Source organism: Eptesicus fuscus, chromosome 18, assembly GCF_027574615.1.
Source record: "Eptesicus fuscus isolate TK198812 chromosome 18, DD_ASM_mEF_20220401, whole genome shotgun sequence".
NCBI lineage: Eukaryota > Metazoa > Chordata > Mammalia > Chiroptera > Vespertilionidae > Eptesicus > Eptesicus fuscus.
In genome coordinates this window covers 27,338,766-27,358,115 of record NC_072490.1, presented here as the reverse complement: position 1 = coordinate 27,358,115, position 19,350 = coordinate 27,338,766, and the positions used below count along the sequence as shown (strand labels likewise).

Genomic DNA, 19,350 nt, shown 5'->3' with positions numbered 1-19,350 from the left:
TCCACTAAAGCTTAAAGAAGCCATTAATTCCAGATTTGGGGCAGCAAAGGTACCAGTGAGTCTGGAACACTTTGTGAGATCAGATAGCAAATACCAGGGAAGGTTGTGTCAAAAGGAACTGCACTGGCCAAAGACAGGAAAATTTAAGTATTACTAGAGATGATAATGGTAGTGGATCCAAACACATGAAACTAAGCTAATTGGTCATGTTTGAAAGATGCTAGGGAACCAGCCCTTTATTTTGAGAGCTGGTAAATAAAAGGAAAGAATCAAGTATACATATATTTTTGTTAATCTTCACCTGAGGAAATTTTTTCCATTGCTTTTCAGAAAGAGTAGAAAGGAACGGGGGGCGGGAGTGAGAGAGAGAAACATTAATGTGAGAGAGACACATCAATTGGTGGCCTCCTGCACACGCCCCAACCCGGGGGCAGGGGCGGGAAGTGAACCCGAAACCCAGGTACATGCCCTTGACCCAGGATCAGACCTGAAACCCTTGGATACTTGAGCTGACACACTAACCATTGAGCCACACCAACCAGGCTGGATCAAGTATTTGTCCTGCCTTTCCTACATCTGTATCGGAGTACCATAATAATGGAAAAGACCAAGTTTCTTTTTATACAGTTATTCCAACAAATAAATGAGGAAGGAATGATTGGGTTGTAACTTCTTATGAATAAAATAATCTAGGCATTAAAAATCAACAGTAAATCATGTAATACAATAGAGAGAAAATAGACATTGTTTCTCCGGATAACGAGCACAACACCACTTTGAAGTAGTCTTACAAAACGATGAAACTTCAATCTGATGAAGCCTCTGGCTTCAGCTTCTGATTTATAGCAAACACAGGGTAACGTTAACAATAATGCAATCAGCAACATCCGGACTCAGGGATAACTACATTATAAATGATGCAGTGTCTTCAACAAATATTATCTTAAGGGGAAGGGGGAAGAAGAAGGAACGTATAAGCTAAAAGACACAAAACTGAACTAAATGTAGTGTTTGAGGATGCATTATGTAGTAAGAATAAAGAAAGGTAAGGAAATGATTGCCATAAATATTCCAATAGTGGCCACTATAGAGAAGAGACGAAGGGAGGTTGTAACTGAAACAGCACCTTGGAAAGGTTCTGAAGTGGCCGGCAAGATTTTTCTTCTGACCTTGGTGGTGGCCATAAGGGATTTCACCTTTATAATTTATTAAATTGTTTCCTTTTCTGCTGTATTCTGTATTTGAATTACATTAAACAGCACAGTGCTCCTTGAAAAAATGAAATTGTAGAAAATAAAGTGATAATAGACTTCATAGATCAGTGGGTTGGATGTGAAAAATGAAAATACTAGGGAAAATTGTAGAATGTTAAATTTTAAAAGTGGGGAAGTTGAACATTAAATCCAGAAGTCATAAAAGAAACGACTGAATTCCGTTTACACCTCAGTGGTAGACTTCTGTTTCTGCCCCCACATGCTCTGGGTTTGCTAGTCTGTGATTTTAAGCAAGTCACTTAATTTCTCTGTCTCTTCCCAGGCTGTATCTTTACAATATTTTGTACAATAATTGGTATTTCACAAGTATTGAGAGGATCAAATGAGATTATATGTAAAAATGCTTTGAGCAGTTGTAATTGGCTAAAATATATAATGTGTTACACATACACTTTTCTTTGCTCTCCTAGTTGTTCATGCTCCTTTTTTGGGGGAAAGGACAAGGTGGGTGGGTGGGTGATGACTAATTAAGGAGGCAATTTTTTTGGTTATTTCTTGAAAGTCTAGTTTAATTAATTTGCTTACGTTTTTATAAAAAAGTTAAGAATAAAAAGGAATACATTTTTATTCTAGAGTAGTAAGAGTATTAGCTTATTTTAAGATCTAGAACTGACTTTTAATCAGTGAGTATTTATACATAGAACTCTGACAACACTGTTGTGTTAGAAACTTCATTCTTAGTTTTCTGGCTAATCGTGTATATGACCATTTGCTTTTCTTTAAATACAACTTTTAGCGTTCAAGAATTCTTTGTTCGCAAATCCAATGCAAAGAAAGGCATGTTTGCTAGTACACATCTTGTGTTGAAAGAACCAAGTGGTTCTAAATATGAAGCTTCCAAGAAGTGGAATTTACCGGCGGTTACGATAGCTTGGCTGTTGGAGTCTGCTAGAATGGGAAGGAGAGCAACTGAGAACCATTTTCTGATTGAAAATTCAACTAAAGGAGGTTAATGCTTTTATTTTGTTCTTTTATATATACATGATTTTACAATTTGATGGTTTCTGGGATATCAGTGTGTCCATGATTTTACAATTTGATGGTTTCTGGGATATCAGTGTGTCCAAGCTTACTTTTCACAGTGGGCACAGTGAGCCACTCTTGGGCATTCATTATTGGGTGGGAAGATAAACGTGTGTTCATAGCACAAATGTTTAATTTGTAATTGTACTAGCAAGTGTAGGCACTATCTGAAAGTAGAGGGTGCAAAACAATATAGGAGCGTTCTAGGGGCTCAGTGTTTGAAGTCTAAAGATGTGCGCCTTGATCCCTTTTCCATGTTCCTTCTGTGGCTCATCCTGACACACTGTAATTAGTGTTCTGTCTTCTCATCTTTGGACTTTGTGTGTGTTCCCTAGCCCACCTCATGCCTGTTCCTCTTTATCTTTCAGTTCTCAGCTTGGATGTCACTTTCTCTGGGAAGCCTTCCTTGACTCACCAAGTCTGGCCTTTGTCTTGCCACCACACCCTGTATTACCCCTTTTGTAGCTCTGGTTTACTCAACTGTAAGCTCTGAAAAGCAAGGAATATGCATGGCTTGGGCATTGTGTTTCCATCGGCTAGCATTGAGCCTGGCATGGAGTAGCCATCTAATGTGTTAAATGTTGGAAAACAGGAGGAGGCGGGTGGAAGGACACAGTAGCCAACCTCTTATAAGATGGTAGGATCCCTGGACAATTCAGCAGCTTGGGAACAGCTCTCAGAGCCATTACTTACTAGACAGCCTAGAAATTTTACATTTGAGGCAAAGTGATTGTTTTGGTCATATTAAAATTTCATTAAGGACTTTTCCAGAAACTTGACTAGTTGCTAACTCTGAGTACATGTAATTAGAATTTTCTTTACTCTGCCGTTGATTACTCTGACATTTAATAGTTTGGCAAATTGTGAGGTTTACTGAGAATATTTCAAGTTACAGCAGGCTGAAATGGGAAATCTGATTTCCTTATTTCAGTTAATGAACTTGTCTAACTCAACATTTTTTTTAAAGAGGATTACTTTTTATTTTATTTCAGAGAGGAAGGAAGAGGGAAAGATAGAAACATCAATGATAGAGAGAATCATTGATTGGCTGCCTCCCACACGCCCCCTGCTGGGGACCAAGCCCACAACCCGGGCATGTGCCCTTGACCAGAATTGAACCCCGGGACCCTTCAGTCCGCAGGCCCATGCTCCATCCACTGAGCCAAAACAGCTGGGCTTTTCTTTTTTAATATATTTTTATTGGTTTCAGAGAGGAAGAGAGAGGGAGAGGGAGAGAGAAACATCAATGATGAGAATCAGTGATCGGCTGCCTCATGCTCGCCCCTTACTGGGGATCAAGCCTGTAACCTGGGCAAGTGCCCTTGACTGGAATCAAACCCGGGACCCTTCAGTCAATAGGCTGACGCTCTATCCACTGAGCCAGACCAGCCAGGGTTAACTCAACATATTTTAATACATCATCTGGTCTATTTCTTTAAAAAGTAGGTATATAACTTTGTGATTTAAAGTGTACTTGAGAATTCGCATGAAAATTAACAGTAAGATAAAAATCTCACATGTGCCTCTTTAGAGAAAAAAAGTTGACATTAGTGGCTCACATTTGCTTCTTTTCTTTTTAAATCTCCAGAGCGAAGCTTAGAAACTAAAATAACAAATGGGGTGAATCTCAATTCAGATGCTCCGGAGCATCCTGCCATGAGCCTGGAAACTCACAGAAAAGCAGCTGTTACTCCGTTAGATATGAACCGCTTTCAGAGTAAAGCTTTCCGTGCTGTGATCTCACAGCACACCGGGCAGGCTCCACTGCCCGCTCCCGCAGCACAGCCGCTGCAGAAGGAGCCCTCGTTAGACCTGGATACGCCATCAAAATTTCTGTCCAAGGACAAACTCTTCAAGCCTTCCTTTGATGTAAAGGTAAGGTTTCTAGAAAATGGTCCTGGAATTGACAGTTTCATAGTTTAAGCACCTTATTCTGCCTCACCTCTAATGTTTATAGTAAATTTTCCAGAGATGTTGGCAAGTAGGTTCATATTATTGAGTAGAGTCCTAGTTTGTACCTGTGGTTGATAACAGCTAGAGAAAGAGATAGTGTGAAATCAGGACCTCTTTGGGCTTCATTATTTCCACTTGTAAAATAATGGAATATATGTAGATGATCTCTAAGGTCTCTTAGTGCACAGAATCTGAGTAGTAAATGAAGTAATATTAGTAGGCAGGAAAATAGTTGAAATATTTTCAGTCATTTAGACCTTTTTTAGATACCTTGCAGAGGAAAGCTGGTGGTTCTGAAACAGTTTCTGTAAAGTTACAAAACACTTTTAAAGCTTTCATTGTTTAGAGCAGTGATTTTTCAACTGGTGTGCCACAGCCACAGAATTTTTAAAGCATGCAGTAATGGGCTATTTAGTCAGGGGCACTGATCACTTTTCCCTTAGATTGTCAATTCTTTAACATACACATTCGGAAAACCTCCTTTGTTATGTAACGGACTTTCGGCTTTAATGGACACGCCCTCGCCCAAATTAGTTCGTTATATTGAAGTTTTACTGTAGTATTAAAAATCTGAAAAGAATAATTGAGGGTAGGAACTAGTTCTAGTTATTAAAACAAAGTCGAAGTAATTGAAGCAGTTATTGTCACATGAATTATCAAATTAATGCACAAGATCACACTCCCTAGGTAGAATTTATTATGTAATAAATGATGTATTTCAAGAAAACAGTAGGGATATGAGACTTCATAACCTCACATCAGAATAAATACCAGAGGATCAGATACTTAAACACGAAATATGAAGGCATAAAAACTCTAGTACAGACCATGAGAGAGTTTTAAATAATTCAATGTGAGGAAAACCTGTCTAACTATAACATACCCCAAATGAAAATAAAAATTCAAATGAATTTTGACAGTAATAGAAAGTTAACTCCATTTATTTATTCTTCCTCAGAGAGGAAGGAGGAGAGAGGGTGAGAGAAAGAAACATAATGTGAGGGAATCATTGATCAGCTGCCTCTTACACGCCCCACACTGAGGATGGAGCCAGCAACCCGGGCATGTGCCCTGACCCGGAATCGAACCGTGACCTCCTGGTTCATAGGTAGATGCTAAACCACTGAGCCAGTTATCTGCATTTAAATATGAAAATTTTATAAATGTGCAGTAATTGTTTAAAAAACAATTCTTCATGGCAAAAATTTGACAAAGTACAAATTGGGAACAAGTGTATATATATATATGTGTGTATATATATACATATATATGTAAATTCATGCAAATATCTTCATGTAAGTGAATATAAAAAAGACTAATATCCCAATGGAAAAACGGGCAAAGGATAGGAAGGGATAGCTATAAAAAAATTTTAAATAGAAATATTCTACATGCATAAAGATGTTTAATCTCATTTAGTATAAGAGTGTAGAAATTAAAACATACAAATATATTTAACCCACCCACTGTGCTGTCAAGCATATTGGAAAATATACACTCAAATGCTTTGTTCAGGAGAATGTCAGTGTTGGTACGTACATTTTATTTAAATGGTTCTTTTTACTCTTGTATGTATAAAATGGTGTGTTGTACAAGGTTAGTCGTTGCATCGTCATACTGGCAAAAGATTGCTAATCTAAATATTAACCTTTTGCACTCGGATGTCGAGTGTGACTTGACATGGTTAGCATTAGAATAAAGGAATTGAGAAAAAAGCAAGCGAGTGCAAAGGGTTAATCAGTTGAGCACTGTTAAATACATTCTGAGTGCACATGGGATACTGTGCTTTAAGATGGGAAAGAGAATGAGCAAGCCTCTGGACAGCAGTCACCTCCTCTCATGAGGGAACTGTGGATGGCTTAGGCATAGGAGCGTACTTTGTCATAAGTCTCAGCTCAGTCTGACTTCTTACCCTTCCTTGTAGTTTGTCTTGCTTATATCTATCCTTGCTCACTTGTTTCCACATATGTTTTTTGTCTGCTTGTTTGTTTTGGTTTTGATTGTCCTTTATTTAAACTATAATTTAAACGTAAGAATTGGATAAATGTGGCATACACTGCTGAAAATGTAAGTTTCTTGGTCTTTTTTTTTTATTAAATATATTTTATTGATTTCAGAGAGGAAGAGAGAGGGATAGAGAGATAGAAACATCAATGATAAGAGAGAATCATCTATCGGCTGCCTCCCGCACGCCCCCCACTGGGGACCGAGCCCACAACCCGGGCATGTGCCCTTGGCCGGAATCAAACCTGGGACCCCTCAGTCCACAGGCTGACGCTCCATCCACTGAGCCAAACCAGCCAGGGCAGCTTCTTGGTCTTTTTAAACCAATTTGCTGGACAGTATGAATTTTTTTCCTTTGTAGTGTATAGATACAAATATTTCATTTTATTGTTTGAAGGAAAACCAGATGAGGTTACAGCTGTAATCCAATTAATTTTGAGGATTATCCCCCTTCTAACTCTCCTTTTTCTCTTCCTTTTCCCTCTTCTTCCTTGGGCTCTTGTTTTCTCCTCTTCCTCTCCACCTCTCTCTCCTGCTTTCACTCTCCCCCTCTGTACATACAGGATGCACTGGCAGCCTTAGAAACTCCAGGAGGGCCTAGCAAAAAGAAGAGGAAACTGAGTACACCGCTCTCTGAAGTCATTGGCAGAAACCTGAAGCTTGCCTTGGCAAATAGCTCACGAGATGCTGTGGCTCTTTCTGCCAGCCCTCCACTGAAGGACGCTCAATCAGAGAAGGTAGAGGTAGATCTCTTACTAAAAAGATGTTCTAGATCAAACATTTCAAATAGTAATGGTCAATGCGTTTTATTTTCCCTGGACAGGAAGAAGCTCCAAAGCCACTTCACAAGGTAGTGGTATGTGTTAGTAAGAAACTCAGTAAGAAGCAGAGTGAACTAAACGGGATTGCGGCTTCTCTAGGAGCAGATTACAGGTAGGCACATCTTTCTGATTGGTGGTGATATGGCCTAAGTTTATAGGGAAACTTCAAGCTCTGCGACCGCCTACAAAGAAACATTTCTTTTGCCTTTTAGTGTGTCATTTTATGTACAAAATCTCTCCAAATGATTTTTAAGTCAACATATCCTTTTAAAATGTTCTCTGCCATATCGGTTCACTCTTACGTGTGTGCCTTTTAGGGTGCATTCAACAAATTTGTGACAACCTATTTTGTGCCATCCAGTGTTGTAGGTATTATTAATATTAATTAAAAATTAATTAAATTTTAGGTATTAATTAAAAATTAATTAAATAGTAGGTATTATTAATATTACTATTAATATTAATTAAAAATATTAAGCATATTTTTACCTACTGATTTTCAGATTAGAGCCCTCTCTGAGTAGTACTAAGTATTCTAGCAGTACTCCTGAATTAAAAAGGTCTTTTTGTGGATGTTTTAATTTCTGATTTTTACTACTTTGGAGACATAGATTAGCAGATATGCTCTCACCCTGAGAGCCAAGCTAAAGGCATGTCTCCAGCACGAATGGCATTAGTGTGAGAGAACTGAGAGGCCCTGACCTGTTCTGGCCAATCTGAGTTGACCGATTCCTCCACTGTCTGAGTGCTAGCTTTCTTGATCACTTGTATTCAGCCATTCATAGATTGCTACTTGTAAAACCACTCATTATGCTAACAGTTTGAGGATTACGATTAGCTTCATCTTTCCCTTTAGCAGTCCTATTATTTCAGTTAGCTTTCTATTTGAAAAAAGAAATTAGATCAGGAGAATATTAAAATAAAATGTGTCACAGTTATAAGCACTTATTGTAGGATAGTGAAGTATTATATAATACTACCTATTATATAATAGAGTATTATCTATTGTTATGTTATTTAGTCACCTATTATATTTATATTACCTATTACTGGTTGCTGAGACTTAGCATGAGCATTATCTCATTTCATTTTCATAACAGTCTGTGAGGGTATATATATGTCAAAAATTGAATGCTTCCTTGGATATTGTTTGGATGTGGACTTGATGTAAAACATAAAAGGAACATACATGACTTGTGTTTTTATGAGCCTTAAAATGCCAATCCTCTCAGTATGAAAAATAGAATATATTGCTGAAACTCCTAAATAGGATTTAACTGGCCAATTGCATTAATTTAAAGTTTATATTAAATCTATGCCTGAAATGGATTTCTCAGACTTGGTGATAGTTGAGAGTGAAGAACCCTTGACTATGCAGAGGTTACAGTAGTTATGTGTATGTAGGATAATCACTTCTCAAGTGCAGATAACCCAGATGTCCCCGTCCATAAGCTAGGACTAGAACTTCCTGAAGAGATCACTGATCCTGTCTCCCGCTTCCAGCAGTTAAACATCTAGACCAGAGCTGCTCAGCACATCAGATGCAGATATTTATTACACATGTTGAATAGACATTCACTGTATAAAACAACTTCAGAAATATGTAACTTACCTACTTCTATAACTTAAAAAATAAATCAGAATATGATTAGTATGTGCCTGTGCCTGCCAGCACTAGAATAAAATGGAGTGCTCATTTGCATGCATGCATATGTGAAGTTCACCTCAAATGCTGCAGCCACAGCTGAAACATACCATGAGCAGCATTTATTTTGGTTATGTGACTTACTAAGAATCACTCAATAGTTGTATGTCTGATATACTAGTGTATATTAAAACTGCAAAAAAGAAAAACAAACAAACCTTGGGTTTATATGTGTAAAACAGGTTTTCTAAGTCAGGAAAATATTATGTAAGAAGAATCAGGAGATCAAAGCATAATAAAATAGTTAAGAGTGTGAATTTTAAAGTCAAACTTGGTTCTGTCACTTACTGAATATCCTTGAGCGTGTTACTTAACCATATCCTTTAGTTCTATTATCTGTAAAGTCGATATAAGACCAGTGTTTCTGAATTGTTGTGAGGACTGTATGGAAATATGTGTAAACTACACGGTGTTTATGGGGTGTAGAGCAAGTGGATAATGAATAGTGACTGCCAACAACTGCAGACAGACTGAATGCTTGGACTTGAAAATACCTTTATTATTACTATAAAGCTATATCCATTATAAGAAAGTTGAAACAATTCAGAAAAGTATAAAGAAAAAAGTGATTCTAAAGTACATCCTTCCAAATATCTCTCTGTATCTATATATACCTAGAAATATATGTATAGAATTTGACCAAAAAAGTGGAGCCTATCATTTAATATTCTTGCTTATGCTAGTTCTTGAAATTTTGCAAAGGTCAAAATATTCTATTCATAGAGAATGATGATCATCTTAAACTAATGTAGATATTTCTCTTAGTTATTTGGTTTTTGTACTTGGTTGTTTCAGGTGGAATTTTGATGAAACAGTGACTCATTTCATCTATCAAGGGCGACAGAATGATGCTAATCGAGAATATAAATCTGTCAAAGAAAGAGGAATACACATTGTTTCAGAGCACTGGCTTTTAGAAGTAAGCAGTACTTTCTATCCTCCCGTGTCTGTTAAATGAAAATGTACATAGTGTACGTAAAGAAGTTTGATTACCTTATTTAACAGTGCACATCTCATTTCTTTGGCATCAAAAACTAAAGATCTTTATTCACTAAATACTTAAGTATTTAATAGGTATTATTTCTGAGTCTCTGATTCTGTTTTACTAAAGAGAAATGATATGAAAAAAAGTTATAATTTAAGGATAATTAATTAATGTATGTATTTACCAATACAACTGTCTTTTCTCTTCTTTCTGGGTATTTCCTTGGAATGTGGTTGATACCTTGACAAAAGCATAGAAATAGAATTAGATTTTATACATTAGTAAACATGACAGTTATATTTTATACATTAAAAAGTGAGGACAATATTGAATATAAACTGCAATTTAAAAATTAAAATTTTTTTAAGTGAGGCGAGTTTAATTGTCCTTTGTATAATGGTTTTTTAGTGTCAACTAGCTTTCAAAACTTTAATTTAGCAAGCCCTGGTCGGTGTTCTCAGTGGTTAGAGCATTGGCCTGCACACTGAAGGGTCATCAGTTCGATTCCTAGTCAAGTGTATGTACCTAGGTTGCAAGTTCCATCCCCGGCCAAGGTCGGGGTGCGTGCAGGAGGCGGCCAATCAATGTGTCTCTCAAATTGATGTTCCTATCTCCTCCTCCCTCCTTCCCTTCCACACTCTCTCTAAAAAACTCAGTAGAAAAAAATATCCTCAGGTGAGGATCAACAAAAAACCAACCAAATAAACCTTGAATTTTTTGAATTTTTATCTTGTTATTATTACCTAATGTATTGATTATCCTTATCCAACTTAACATCATTCATTCTCTAAGATTTTTTCAGTCCTGCTTAAAGCACACCATTCTATTGCAGTGTGCCCAGGAGTATAAGCACCTTCCCGAATCTCTGTATCCACACACGTATAATCCCAAAATGAGCTTGGATATCAGCGCAGTGCAAGGTGACAGACTCTGTAATAGTCAACTGCTCTCAGCTGATGGGACAACAAAGAATGGTGAGGTAGGTAATATGGACGGTGAGCAGAGCATATAATCATGGCTGTGAAACCTACAATGGCGTGGTTTGAGCAACTGTTATTTTCTCCTTCAACAGCCAGATCATTTGCCTGCAGAAGAAAATGATATAGATAATATGACCACCAGTAACAAAGAAGTAGCAACATCAAATGGAAATGGAAGGAATGACTCTAAAGGAGGTAAAGTATTTTAAATTATAAAAAAAAAAAAAATTAATATAATTTCTTTGCATCAAATGGAAAAATAAATTACTTTCTGTGGTGCTAAACAGAAATAAAACATACTTGAGGATTAATTAAAGTCCCATGCCAGTCATTAAGTAATAATATTCAAAACTTTAAGTGGTTTAAGTGAAATAGCCCTATTTTTTTAAAGGTAGGTGGAGTTGGTGATTAAAATTTTTTTCCTTTAGTTCAGTTCCTTTCAGTGATATTCAGAAAGTTCTATTATATGTAATATATATATGTAATTTTTTTAACATGTATTATGAACTTGAGACCCTTTGGTCTGTGGGCCAGTGGTCTGTAACTAGTGAGCAAACCTGCCAAGGCTCACATGGTTTTAAAGGTACAGAAGGAGGTATGAAGAGCTTCTACCTTTCAATGTTAGTTTTTTTGTGTATCCTTCGAGGGCTGTTTTATGCATACATGATCATAAATATGTATATTCTCTCCTGACCTGTTTAAAAAAAAAAACAAACATAAATTTTGGCTCAGTGGTTAGAGTGTCTGCCTGCGGACTGCAGAGTCTCGGGTTTGATTCTGGTCCAGGGCACGTACCTCAGTTGCAGGCTTGATCCCTGGCCCCAGTTGGGGTGCACACGGGAGGCAACTAGTCAATGTGTCTCCCTCTCTCAAAAAAAAAAAAAATCAATGGGAGAAAAAACCCATAATTGTGAACTATTATATATGTTTTGTACTTTGATCCTGATCTTTTTAACAGTTCAGCTTGTGGAGTATTTCATATCGGTACATAAGGAGCTCCTTCAGTTGTTTTTGGGTTTTTTTGGCAGCAATATATAGTATTCATTCCATGAATGTCCGACTTTACTTAGCCAGTCCCTTGTTGATGGGCATCTAGGATATTTTTAATTTCTTGCTATTACAAAGTGTGCTGCAATGAATAGTCATATATGTATGTGTCCTTTTTAATGGATTAATATTTTCTATTTTTCATACTCATTCTACCCTACCCGAGCTTTCCCTATGACTTATCTATTTACTCTCACTCTGTTCATCCTGAGAATATTTATTTAGTACCTATTTCAGTGTTTAGTCTATTTTTTACATATATATATGTATACATATATATGTATGTATATTATAGTGTGGTGTGTTTTCAAGGACCATTGGGGGAAATCACATACATAAATGACTGTTGTGCACCTCAGACTATAGTACCTAAATGAGAGCGTGTAAGAAGCGGGCAGGGCGCTCTATAGGAGAGAGAATCACTGCAAGTCTTAGCAGAGTGTCTTCGAAGGGCTTCCTGATTCTTTCATGCATAGGCCTTGCGTTAAAAGCTGCCTTCGTGTTCTGCAGTATTCATAGTCTTAGTACTTTACTATAGCCTGTAAGTAATATTCAGTAAATGTCAAGTCATTCAACCAAATCTAGACAAAATAGTTAATATGAGTAAGATGTGATTTTAAAAAAAGAGAAACTTACCTTGATAGGTATATTTGTGTATTTTTCAAGCACTGACACAGACCTTGGAGATGAGAGAGAATATCCAAAAGCAGCTTCAGGAGATAATGTCTGCAACATCAATAGTGAAACCCCAAGGGCAAAGGACCTCCCTTTCAAGAAGTGGTTGTAACAGTGCTTCTTCAACCCCCGACAGCGCTCGCTCCGCCCGCAATGGACGAAGTAGAGTCCTGGAGGCCCTGAGGTAGGTACCTGTCCCTCATCCTGGTGGCAGCACGAGGTGACACATGACTTGAGAGAAAGGTAGCTGCTTACGCAGGAACCTGCTGACTCAGTTCCACGAGTTAAGCCTAATTTTGCTGTTTTGTTTTTTGTTTGTAATTTTGTGGGCGTTTTTTGTTTTGTTTCTTTTACTTAGTCTAAACTTCTACTTTACTATCAAGACCACTAAAAGGGCTATACCACTAGGCCTTATTTAGCCCAAACTACCTACAGGGTTCACAAAAGTAGGTTTACAGTTGTGAGTACGTGAAACACAGAATTTTGGTGTGTTCTTTTTTATTAATTTAGAGGAAGGGGGGAGAGAGAGAAACACCAGTAAGAGAGAACCATTGATAGCTGCTTCCCACATGCCCCCTACTGGGGATTGAGCCCGCAACCCAGGCATGTGCCCTGACTGGGAATCCAACTGGAGACCTCTTTGGTGCATGGGATGATGCTCAACCACTGTGCCACACTGGCCAGGGCCAGAGTTTATTCCTGTATTGTTAATTATTGAGTTGTTTTCCATACAACTATAAACCTACTTTTGCCTACCCCTGTATATTCAGACACCACCTTCTTTGCTTTTCTGACTTCCCTCCCTTGTTCCAAGCAGTTCTAGAATTCTTGATTGGGGGCAGGAAACGGACACATAGGTTTGGTTTCTTACCAAGCAGTGCTTCACAGTGAGGCATGATTTAAACAGTTGTTTCTTATTGAAACTACATGTATTTTGTATTCTCTACAAATCTGTCTTCTAGGAAAGGTGATTACAGATCTTAGTGTGATGTGTTCAGTAGCATTAGCATTACATCATCCTTTTCCTGATAGAAAATTCTCTTATATGATAAGCATTATGGGACTTATACCTTGAATTAATTAAACTATGCATTCATCTTATAAATGTATATTTCATGAGGCTAATTGGATTGTATATAATATAATTGGGTTATATATAGCATGCATGTGTACTAGTGTATGTATATATAGGTTGAAAGATTTGATACATATTTTGGAAGAAAAGAGTTGGAATTCTATTTACTCTCCAGTGGAATTGTTAGTTACACCATAAAGCATGCTTTACTTTAGTTCAGCATAAGGCTGGTCTGCCTGTGACTCTGGGAGGTTTGGTTACAAGAGCTAAAAGGTCCTTCTAAGGCAGCATTTACAATACGCTTCCCATGTAATTACAGTTGTTAGTTCAAGTGATAAAAATGGAAAATACAACTACCGGTAAGCAAAATAACCAGTTTTCTAAACATTACCAAGTTTCCCTAAGCCTATATAAGAAAACTGCCATTTTTTTCTTATTTAAATTCTTTATTGTTGAAAGTATTACATATGTCTCCTTTTCCCCCATTGACCTCTCCCCACCCGCTCCTGCCCCCCAGCACAGGCCCTCGCCCCCCTACTGTCTGTGTCCATTGGCTATGCTTATATGCATGCATACAAGTCCTTTGGTTGATCTCTTATCCCTCCCCCTGCCTTTCCTCTGAGGTTTAACCGTCTGTTCGATGCTTCTATGTATCTGGAGAAACTGCCATTTTTATTTTTTATTTATTTATTTATTTTTTTTTTAATATATTTTCTTGATTTTCCACAGAGAGGAAGGGAGAGGGACAGAGAGCTAGAAACATCGATGAGAGAGAAACATCGACCAGCTGCCTCCTGCACACCCCCTACTGGGGATGTGCCCGCAAACAAGGTACATGGCCCTTGACCGGAATCGAACCTGGGACCTTTCAGTCCGCAGACCGACGCTCTATCCATTGAGCCAAACCGGTTTCGGCATAGAAACTGCCATTTTTAAAAATGCAGCATTCATTTTGGAATTAAAAAGTTGTTTTTGACAGTGAACTTTTTCCCCCCTCTTTGAAGTTTCAAATATATGGACATTCAGTCAAAACATGTGTTTCATTTTCTCACTGACACAGGTAAGTTTCTGGGAGAAACATTTTAAAAAGAAAATCTTTCCCAAAGTTTATTCAATAGTGTCAAGTGCTTACTGTGTGTTAGATGGGCATATAAAGGTAACCCACAAATGTACCATCTAAAGGAATTTAGGAACATGGATTTTGTTAGGGCTGTCTATTAAAATTGTCACTTTTATTTATTCCTTAGGCAGTCTCGTCAAACAGTACTTGATACCAACACAGAGCCCTCCCAGAATGAACAGATCATTTGGGATGACCCTACAGCCAGAGAGGAGAGGGCCAGGCTTGCCAGCAACTTGCAGTGGCCAATTTGCCCCACACAATACTCTGAACCTCAGGTTGACATTAGAAATTTGGAGGATTCTCCTTTCCAGGAGCCTTTCCATGATTTGAAAACTGCTGAACAGGGTAATGAGAACAAGATCTATTTACTTCTTTGTATTAAGTACATGTTGGCCTCTTGAAAATTAACAGATAAGCACATTGTGATTCTCTGAATTGTCCATGCAAATGAAAAACTTACTAGGTATTTTTAATTTAGTTTAAATTTAAGAAATCAGAAAAAGGATTGTGAGGTAATTAGTTTATCAGTAAATTGACAAATACATTTTTATTTTTAAATTTAGGATTAGGCATTATTTTTACTGTAATTGTTTCTTTTATTCTAGTCTTTTTTGCATTCGTTTTTTCTCCTGATCATCTTATTTCCATTTAAGTCTTCTCCTGACTTCTCAGCACATACTGCACTTGTTCTTTGGATTTGTCTGAGTTTCTTTCTGAATTCCCCTATTGTTTTCTTCCTTGGGCTTTCTTTATCTTAAACAGAATGTTAGATATTTCTCTGTACTAGATATATAGATTTATCTCTGCTTCTGGTTTTCTCCAAGTGAAACCTTGCTTTTATTTTACAAATTTGGGATACTTTTTATTGGTGAGAGCTTGGCAGAAGCCCACAGATGACACCACCCTTTGCCCCTTTAATGCTAAGTAATTTCATTGATTTATAAGCTCTAGAAATAGGCCACTTCTTTTGCATGTATTTTTTACATTCCAGAGTTTGTGTTTAATTTCATCTTGGCTAAGACAGATGAGACTATTTCCCAGAATTGTTCTTAGTCATGATCACACTGCAACGTTTTTTTGCCCTCAGCTGTCTGTGATCCTGGTAATGTGTGTGTGACTGAAGCTCCAAAACACCCCACCTCTGAAGAACTGGAAACCCCAACAAAAGACAGCCACCTGATCCCGACGCCTCAAGCCCCCAGTATTGCGTTCCCCCTGGCCAACCCACCAGTGGCTCCACACCCTAGAGAAAAGGTTTGTTGTCCTTAATCTGGTGGTGATGGGTGTTAGATAGTGATGGTATGTGGCATTCAGATTTTATTGGTATCCATATCAAGGGTTCATCAAATGTTGAAAACTGCATTTCTTTGCATTGTATTATTTTTTATATTTGATAACCCAGAAGACTAAATGTTACTGTGAAAGAACTATGTACCTAATAACTTTTTAAATGTTACTTTGTCTAAAATAAAACTCTTCCATTTCAGATAACAATAGAGGAGACTCATGAAGACTTAAAAAAACAGTACACATTTCAGTTGTCATCTCTGAATCCTCAAGAACGTATTGATTATTGTCATCTGATTGAGAAACTAGGTACAAGTATTTTACTTAAGTCAAAAACATCCCACCCAATAACCGTTATTTAGAAGGCAAATGTGGATGATACTGTTATCACTTGTAAAGTATAGAAATTGAGACCAGAAAGATGGCTAATTTGTCCAAGGTTATACATTGAGTCAGCATTAGAGCTTTTAAAGGCACTGGGTCATAGGATTTAAAGATTTAAGTTGAAACCAACCTTTAAGGTTTAAGAATCTTTTTGTGATGCTCTGAGCATTTATTTGTTCATTGCTGAAAGCCTGGACCAAATCAATGAAATTATAGACTTCACTGAAATATGGTTTTACTTATATAGTATTTGTATTCCACTAGTTGTCAGGCTCTCGATCTGACATCATTCTACAGGCAGCGCTGAGCGTACCAGACAGATAACCTGGTGCTCTGGCCACATACTTGGTGCTGTCTGTCCTTTTAAGGATGTGGAGAACCATGGTATGTTTATTTAAAGATTTCTGTCATGTGTACAATAGTACACTTGAGAAGCCTTTTCTTGGAAACTTTATTCAGGTGGAACATGTTGTGCCCCAGTCGCCTAATAAATCAGAATTGATGTGCGTTCCAGTTTGGTGAGCTCTGGGCAAAGCACAAGTGTCTGTCTCCTGTAGATGGTTCCATCTGTGCAAGCTCTGGGCAAGAGTAGCAGCAGTTAGCAGGAAATTGTCTGGAAGAGGACAGAGCACGGGGGCACCTGGGTATAGATTGTGCTGAAATTGGGAGTCTGTGGCTACAGGGTTTCTGATAGAGAATGCAGAGGCCCTTCACTTCATGAATGAACACTGTGGTGAACTGATAGACACCAATCAGTCTATTATATTGTCTGGTTAGATATCGGTATTATATTAATATGGAATTTCTACCTTATTGGCACCTCTGATCCTGGGTGAGCTACTCTACCTGTCCCCCCACATGTAAATTGTAGATGATAACAGTAACTGCATAAACTTGTGAGGACTAAATGAGCTAACAATCTTGACTACTTTCAACGGCCCCTGGCATATAGTAAGTCCTCAAAAGGTATTGCCACTGCTGTTAGTCATCTCTAAAGCATGAGTTCGAATTTAAGTCTTAGAAAGTCCTGGCTGCATCTTCACCTCACCAGTAGTCAAGCTACTAGGTGTACCAGTTAATAATGCAGATTTTTTTCAATAGATGGAGTTACACATATGTTTATATATATGCAATTTGTTATGTGTGCTTTTGTTATATTGACAGCAAGCTTCAAAACTTCATATGTCAAATTTGCCGAAGGTGTTAACATATTTTTACGCTTAAATTTCAAATTTTGTGCAAAAAAGCACTTGCGGGAAGTTTAAATTCATTATTTTGAAGAAAAAGTTATCATATACTTTGGGAAGCTTATGGTGAACATGCTCCATCTCAAGATACTTGTGAACACTGGGTTAAACGCTTTAAAAGTGATGATTTCTATGTGAAAGACAAAGAATGTCCAGGTCAACCAAAAGTTTGAAGACGAACAATTACAAGCATTATTGGATGAAGACGCGTGTCAAATTCAAAAACAACTTGCAGAAAGATTAAACGTTGCTCAGCAAACAATTTCCAATCGTTTACAAGCAATGGGAAAGATTTTAAAGGAAGGAAAATGGGTGCCACATCAACTGAACGAAAGACAAACGGAAAACCGAAAAGTCATCAGTAAAATGTTGCTTCAACGGCACGAAAGAAAGTCTTTTTTGCAGCGAATTGTGACTGGTGATGAAAAGTGGATTTATTTTAAGAATCCCAAATGCACAAAATCATGGGTTGATCCAGGACAACCATCAACATCGACTGCAAGGCCAAATCACTTCGGAAAGAAGACAATGCTCTGCGTTTGGTGGGATCAGGAAGGTGTGGTGTATTATGAGCTTCTAAAACCAGATGAAACCATTAATAGTGATCGCTACTGACAAAGATAATCGATTTGAACCATGTTTTGATCGTAAAACAACCAGAATATGTCAGAAGACACGGCAAAGTAATTTTGCTTCATGATGACGCTCCATCTCACACTTCAAAACCAGTTAAAAGACACGTTAAAAGATCTTGCCCAGGAAGTATTAACCCACCAGCCATATTCACCAGACCTTGCTCCTTCAGATTACCACTATTCTGATCGATGGCACACGCACTTTCTGAGCAGCACTTCAAAACATACGAAGAAGTGGAAAATTTGGTCTCTGAATGGTTTGTCTCAAAATAAGAAAAGTTCTATTGGGACGGTATCCACAAATTACCTGAAAGATGGGGGAATGTGTAGCTAGCGATGGACATTACTTTGAAAAAGCACTTTTGATGTTCCTCTTGAAATTGTCGTGTTTTCTTGATTACAAAATCTGCCATTATTATCCGGTTCACCTGGTAAGCTCTGAAGTATGAGTCAACACCCTGCTTTGCATGCGCTTGTATTTACTTATGTCGCCTTTTGTTCCTCAGAGTCAGGCTTCACCATTTGTATCTGAGAGAAGATTGCAGCCCTGCCTGCTGCTTTGTCTCTTTACTGAGCCTGTGTGTTTCCTCCCAAGCTTCTCTGTGGTCAGCTGACCTTATTTCCACTCACGGAAAGTGTTTTTCTGCTTTTAGTCTGTAGGTGTCCCTTTTTGACTGTCTCTTTGGTTATCTATATTCAGTCTTAAAATTGCTAAGGTAGTTGAAACCTAAGAAATTTAGCAACTACTAACTGCAATATATGGCCCTTATTTTTGTATTTTGTTTTTCTTTTTAAATATCTTAATTGTACTAAGCAAGTGCCGATCTAAAATTTGAACAAGGATTTAGTATTGAAATAGCAAAGAATTTGTTAATTATTTTAGATCTGATAATGTCATTCTGGCTAAATAAAATCTCCCAATTTCTCTCTCCTTCAGGTGGATCGGTAATAGAGAAGCAGTCCTTCGATCCCAGCTGCACCCATATTATTGTGGGGCATCCACTTCGAAATGAGAAGTATTTAGCCTCAGTGGCGGCTGGGAAGTGGGTTCTTCATCGCTCATACCTTGAAGCATGCAGGACTGCGGGGCGTTTTGTGGCGGTGTGTATTCTAATTAACGTAAAGGGTCCTT

General features: G+C 37.7%; 2 protein-coding genes across 8 annotated transcripts in view; one reads left to right on the top strand and one right to left on the bottom strand.

The window, feature by feature from the left end:
- The window catches only part of CDV3 (CDV3 homolog), a 77,117-nt gene that overhangs the window by 17,516 nt on the left and 40,251 nt on the right, over positions 1 to 19,350 (bottom strand). Inside the window, exons 5-7 of one of the 7 annotated variants that reach the window (XM_054708024.1) lie at positions 10,797 to 10,850; positions 9,950 to 10,005; positions 6,468 to 6,851 (exon numbers count right to left, since the gene is read on the bottom strand). In XM_054708024.1, the coding sequence (XP_054563999.1) occupies positions 6,793 to 6,851; positions 9,950 to 10,005; positions 10,797 to 10,850 (169 nt within the window). In that variant the 3' untranslated portion in view covers positions 6,468 to 6,792. Of the gene's footprint in view, positions 1 to 6,467; positions 6,852 to 9,949; positions 10,006 to 10,699; positions 10,719 to 10,796; positions 10,851 to 12,161; positions 12,332 to 19,350 lie in introns of those variants that run through there. The other 6 variants (XM_054708036.1, XM_054708035.1, XM_054708026.1 and 3 more) reach the window with 6 other exon arrangements.
- Positions 1 to 19,350, top strand: part of TOPBP1 (DNA topoisomerase II binding protein 1) — a 47,283-nt gene that overhangs the window by 22,884 nt on the left and 5,049 nt on the right. Inside the window, exons 13-24 of the mRNA XM_028128881.2 lie at positions 2,011 to 2,222; positions 3,886 to 4,172; positions 6,818 to 6,991; positions 7,078 to 7,187; positions 9,576 to 9,699; positions 10,598 to 10,744; positions 10,838 to 10,940; positions 12,459 to 12,651; positions 14,790 to 15,010; positions 15,753 to 15,919; positions 16,153 to 16,261; positions 19,156 to 19,319. Coding sequence (XP_027984682.2) covers positions 2,011 to 2,222; positions 3,886 to 4,172; positions 6,818 to 6,991; positions 7,078 to 7,187; positions 9,576 to 9,699; positions 10,598 to 10,744; positions 10,838 to 10,940; positions 12,459 to 12,651; positions 14,790 to 15,010; positions 15,753 to 15,919; positions 16,153 to 16,261; positions 19,156 to 19,319 — 2,011 coding nt within the window. The remainder of the gene's footprint in view (positions 1 to 2,010; positions 2,223 to 3,885; positions 4,173 to 6,817; positions 6,992 to 7,077; positions 7,188 to 9,575; positions 9,700 to 10,597; positions 10,745 to 10,837; positions 10,941 to 12,458; positions 12,652 to 14,789; positions 15,011 to 15,752; positions 15,920 to 16,152; positions 16,262 to 19,155; positions 19,320 to 19,350) is intronic.